Source organism: Gavialis gangeticus, unplaced genomic scaffold (assembly GCF_001723915.1).
Source record: "Gavialis gangeticus isolate Ggan-Ray unplaced genomic scaffold, GavGan_comp1, whole genome shotgun sequence".
Classification (NCBI taxonomy): Eukaryota; Metazoa; Chordata; order Crocodylia; family Gavialidae; genus Gavialis; species Gavialis gangeticus.
In genome coordinates, this window is record NW_017729034.1 from 16,645,433 (window position 1) to 16,650,992 (window position 5,560).

The 5,560-nt window shown below is 49.3% G+C and overlaps 1 protein-coding gene across 1 annotated transcript in view; it reads right to left on the reverse strand.

Moving 5' to 3' along the window:
• FAM131B (family with sequence similarity 131 member B) overlaps positions 1-5,560 on the reverse strand; it is a 47,396-nt gene that overhangs the window by 15,396 nt on the left and 26,440 nt on the right. The window contains exons 3-5 of the mRNA XM_019527494.1: positions 2,474-2,567; positions 1,029-1,226; positions 598-741 (exon numbers count right to left, since the gene is read on the reverse strand). Of these exons, the coding sequence (XP_019383039.1) occupies positions 598-741; positions 1,029-1,226; positions 2,474-2,567 (436 nt within the window). The remainder of the gene's footprint in view (positions 1-597; positions 742-1,028; positions 1,227-2,473; positions 2,568-5,560) is intronic.

Genomic DNA, 5,560 nt, shown 5'->3' on the forward strand with positions numbered 1-5,560 from the left:
TGGCAGAAGTGGGTGAGTTCTCTTTTCACATGCCTACTCCCAGGCTAGTATGGAACATGGGGACCAGGCAGGGAGGAGGAACCCATTGCTAGTGATTCTGGCTAAACCTGCCTCCCTGTAGAGCCTGGCTGGAGGGATCGGGAGCATCTCTGGAGTCTCCTCCCTTCCCCTGCCTCTACCCCCAGGGAGAGACAGCAGCAGTAGTGGGTAGGGAGGCAGGGAGAGGGAAGGGGAGGGGAGGTGCTGCTGAGCACAGAGGTAAAGGGAGTGGGGAATTCTTTTCTTTTTGTTTTGGAGACTTAAAAGAAGATCCCAGGTGCTGCTGCTGTGGTGGTGTTGGCTGAAAGTGTGGATGCAGCTGTGACATAACATCCCCTCTGGATCTGACCCAGCTTGAAGTCAATCTGATAGGACCTGACTCCATGGGCAAATCCAAAACTTGCAGATACTCCTCTTCATTAGTTCTACGCCCCAAAATGGATGATGCTGAAACCCAGGGGGGATACAAAACCTTGACAAGGTGAGTGTTGGAGAGAACCCTGGAAGCACAGGCAGGGGAAGTTAGAGGTGGACTACCCTAGGATTGGTGGAATTTACCTGGGTTCTCCATCAGCTCCTGGTAGTTCTCACTATAGTTGCTTGCCAGGTTCTCTTGATTTGAGTTGACACTCACATCCTCACCATCCATGGAGGACCAGGCCATGAGAGTAGCCTCAGAGATGGCAAACTGCTCCATCACTCCTGTGCCAGAGAGACAAGGAGAATCAGTACAGATACAAAGGTTTATAGCTGAACCTCCCTACTTATCTGTTTCATTGACATGTTGTCCCCCTATTCCTTATTCCATAATATTCATTGCTCTAAAGTGCTGCTTCCAACATCATGGATATCCCCTCTCAAGGTCTATCATGCCACTTCTCCACCCCCAACCTGTGCAGATTCTCTAGAAGGTCTCCCACCCTGGTCCTTTCATGCACTGTCACTGTTTTAGATTCTCCTTCCCCCAGTGTGGGGAATATCTAGACTACCTGCAAGGAATCGGGCTTCTTTCTCGCCGTCGCTCAGGTCTGAGTAGGCATCAGCATCTTTGCGCACTGTCTCATGTGTATGCTGCTGTTGCTGGCTGTTCCCTTTGCCCCAGCCTTGCCATTCAATCATGTGAGCCACACGACCCTGCCCCATAGCTGTTGGCTTCGTGACGTGATCCTTCATGCTGCGAGATATCCCTAAGGGGCCAGACATTAGAAAACAAGGAGGGGCTATTACACAGTTCGAGGGATATTTCTTGTCTTTGAAGCAGGGCTTCCCGTATCATCCTGACTCCTTGCCTCAGATGTTTCACTTCTCTTTCTCTTACTGTGAGATGCCCCCAGAAAATCATATGTCCCATTAAGCAACTCTAAGATCTCTCCCAGTTCTCTGTATCCCTTTCTGAAATAGATTCCCCATCATTCACTGGATGGGGTACCACTGGGGAAACAGGGAGAGAAAGGAAAAAATCCAGAAGCAGAGGAACTTGGACAATAAATTCTTTTCCTTGCCTATGACCTGCCCAAAACAGAACAGAGTGTTAGGGGAAAGTACATGAAAGTGTCAAAATGTAAAACCTGATCACCTAGTAGCACAGAGAGAAGTGACAATTTTCACCCATCTGGCCACAGAAAGTGATTTATAGCTGTGAACAAACACAAGTGCATGGCAGCAGACAGCTTCAAAAATGGCCGATGGGGTGAACATCTGAAACCTCATTACATGACAGGGCCAGATGATGACATTTCAAAACAGAATGTCTTCTGTGACTTCAGTCTGCCTGCCTGCTACCCTTTTGCTGTTTTCAGGAAGGGAGGGGGAAACGGAGCAGAGGGAGTTCAGTCTGGGAGCTTTTCAGCCCCTCCTAGAGGTGGGAGGGGGAAGGGGTCCAGTGCACCAACCCCCCCTCCAGTGCCAGCTGGGGAGTTCCCTCTGCTCCCTTTCCCCCTTCCCATTTGGAAAGCTTTGCACCCTGGCAGGGGGGAGGGACAACTGCTAGGGGAAACTAGCTGTAGGCTGAGCACCAGCAACCAGATTTCCCTCCCCGCTAGAACCAACAGTGAACTTCTGTTTGGTCCAGGGGATCAGGTTGCTTCCTGCAAAGCATTCTCAGTTACAGCAAGGAGCTGCACTTCTGTCTGCACCCTATTGCTGAAAAGAAGGCTTATCCCAGGGCAGGCTTGAGGGGAAGCAATCAGAGAAGTCTGAGCTTGGGGACACAGTGAGAAGAAGCTGAAAAATATGGGAAAACCCTGATGCTGGAGCAGGTGTCAGCTGCTGGAGGGGCCTAAAGCTTTTAGTAGTAATGCAGAGAGGTCTAGATCTAGGCAATAAGGACAGAAGTGGGGAGATACCTGGGGTTGAGGAGGAACAGCAGCAGGGAAAACAGTGGATCTAATGGACAGGAGCAGTGGGAGAAGAGCCCAGGGTTTGAGGTTCTCACCAGAGAAAGATGATTTAGCCAAAGCCCCGATCCCATAAGCATTGGAGTTCCGCTTCAGCCTGGGGAGAATGGAGGTTGTGTCTTCCATGGAGAGCTGGAAAGAAAAACAGCATGAAGGAGTGGAAGAGGGTGGGAAAGAGGAAGGGAATGAAAAGGAGAGACAATGTGGGAAGAGGAGAACGGGGAGAAGAAAAACAAGAGAAAGAAATGAGAAGTCAGTTGAAAGATTTAGGAAGGGAGAAGTCAGATGGAAAGCAGAAGCAAATTATGAGAGAAGGAATAAAGAAGGTGCTGTGTCTTATTGTGTTTTCCTTGCACTGTCCCTTGAAGGCCAAAGCCCTCCTGTTCAGCACTGCAGGGTTCAGTTACTTTGTGGCAGTTTAGCAGCACTGGGATCTCCATTGTCTCTGCTACGAGACGCCAGAGGCTTTCTTGGTTCCCCTCCCTCCATGGGACTGGACTGGGTCAAGTCAGAGGCAGAGCAAGTATAAGTTGTCTACTGAGGCAATTGTTAGATCTACCCTGGATATGATGTAACCCAGGCGGTACTCCAAGAGGTACCCCCTCTCCAATTGAAGGGATCAAAGCAGGTGCACAAGTGCTGTGGGAAGTGTAGGGACTCTCCTCCCCTATAGAGCAGAGCCAGACCACCAATGGGGACTTAACCATGCACCTTTTAATACTGGGAACATAACAGGCATAAATCAGAGGGTATAGTGGACACTACAATGCCCCAAGAAGACATTCAACAAAGGTTAGACACTTACAATCATTGACAAAACCAGGGTTAACAAAATATAAAACACAAACAGCAGAACAAACAATACAGGTTGATGAAATATAAAAAGGCACAAAATGCAAAATAACAAGGACATATAGGGCCTTGGTACCTGGAGGGGGAGAAAGGGGGGAAAGCACAATGGCCCCTTTCCACTGCAAGATTTGCTTCTTACTATCTCACTCACCCCAGCTGGGACTCAAGCCCAGATTTCCCATGGGGTAGGTAGGAATGGTGCCACACAGCCACCACTGGTGGCACTGCTCCAGCCTACTAGGGGTCTTGACCTTCCCGGAGCCCGGCCTCATGTCGAGCTGCGTGGCCTCTGATTGGAGGAGCTGGAAGCAGAGCTGGGAATCCCTCAGGTCACTTCTCAGATCCTTCCTGGAGCAGGGGAATCTCTCCTGCTGGCTGCAGCTTCCTGTAGGGGATCCTGGAGCCCAGTGGGGGCCTCTCCTGCCAGCCGCACGCCACGCTGCTGAGGGTCCCACTGCTATCTGCAGGTCCTGCTCTTTCAGACTCTTCCAGGGCCTTGCTCCTGCCCTGCTGGCTCAGCTCTGTGAAGCCCCTTCCTTGTCATCTCTCACTGGTCTCCCCTGAGTCAGCTCACGCTGCCCCTTTTATCCCCCTCCAGGTGACGCAAGGAGCCAATCGGGACACAGGGGGGTGAGTCTCTGGGGCCTGACTGGTGCGGAAAGGGAATCCCAAGTCCTCCAATTATCTTTTACCTCTTTCAAAACCCCTGGGCCAGGTCACTGCCAGCCAGCCCATCACATGATCCCAGAGTTATACTAATAAATGACTGTTAGTTCAACACAGGAGTGTCCAGTGTTGTTGCTGAACTCACAACGTATCATCTGGTGATGAGGATGGGATCCTTTGCTGAAAAGACCCCCCTAGCTTGTGGGACGATATTCTGAGACCAGGCTGTGTTTTGTGATCAGAGGGAAGTTTTATTTTTTCTTCTTCTTTTCTCCCTATTACAGCTGATGTTAGTTAAAATGGCTACATTGGGGCATATAGAAGAATTTGATGTGAGCCAGCTGGCTCCTTGGGGCTCTCATGCGGAAAGGCTACCCTATTACCTGGAAGCAAACAAAGTGGAAAACCCAGAACAGAAGTGTGCGATCCTCTTGACAGTCTGTGGTGCCAAAGCATTTGCAATTATTCGTTCCCTCACAGCACATGCTTTACCAAACACTAAGTCTTCTGCTGAACTAATTGCTCTGTTAAAGGCACATTTTTTGCCCAAGGCCATCTGTTACCTTGCAGAGATTTCATTTTTTTTAAACGGGACCAAAAGGCCAATGAAGGCATAGCAGATTAGCTGGCTGAGCTCTGTCGCCTTGCCCAATTTCGTGAGTTTGGATGGCCTGCTTCGCGACCCTCTCATCTGTGGGGTTCAAGATGTAATGCAACATCGCCTGCTCTCTGAACCAAATTTGACCTTGGCTACTGCACAAGAAAAAGCCTTGGCAGCTGAAGCAGCATCCCATAATGTGAGAGAAATTCGCCAGGCATTCTCCAGCAACGTCCACTTACTCCAAAAAGATCAAGAATCAGATCACCAGCAAATTCAGCGGATTATACCCTCACCAACAGCACCACATAAGCCAATTAACTGACAGACATGTTTGAGTTGTGGCGGCCAACACAGACGAAGGGAGTGCAGGTTCAGGAACACAGAGTGTCATACCTGCAAAAAGAAGGGCCACATAGAGAGGGTTTGCTGCTCAAAGGCCAGTCCCAGGAAACAAAAAGACTGTGTGTGGCAAATGTATTCACTCCCAAGCCACTCACAGATTAGAGTCCTTCCCAGAACGTGAGGTACAAAAACTATATTGAATTCAAAATGCTGGTGTTGTTGAAACTCAAGGTTTTGAGATGATTGTAAGTGTAGTAATAAACGGAAAGAAGTGCAAAATGGAAGTGGACTTGGGTTCGGGAGTATCCCTCATAGATGAAAACACGTTCTTCCAGTTGTTTTGGCACCCTCTCCCCAAGTTATTGAAACCTGAGTGTCGCCTGTGTGACTACAATGGACAGATTGTGGAAACCGTGGGTATCTGCAGTGTAGATGTCCAGTAGGGCTGTGCAAAATTTTGCCGAGTGTTTCGTTCCGAAGCTGTTTCGACGCATTTTGAGCTCAAAACAGCGAAATCAAAACTAAACAAAAAGCATTGAAACAACTTCAAAACAAAATGAGGGTACTTGAAACGTTTCGAAAGTTTTGTAACATTTCGAGTTGTGAAGCAGCCCAGTGGTGGGAGGCAGGGGAGAACCAGGGCTGCACTCTGAGCAGCTCCACA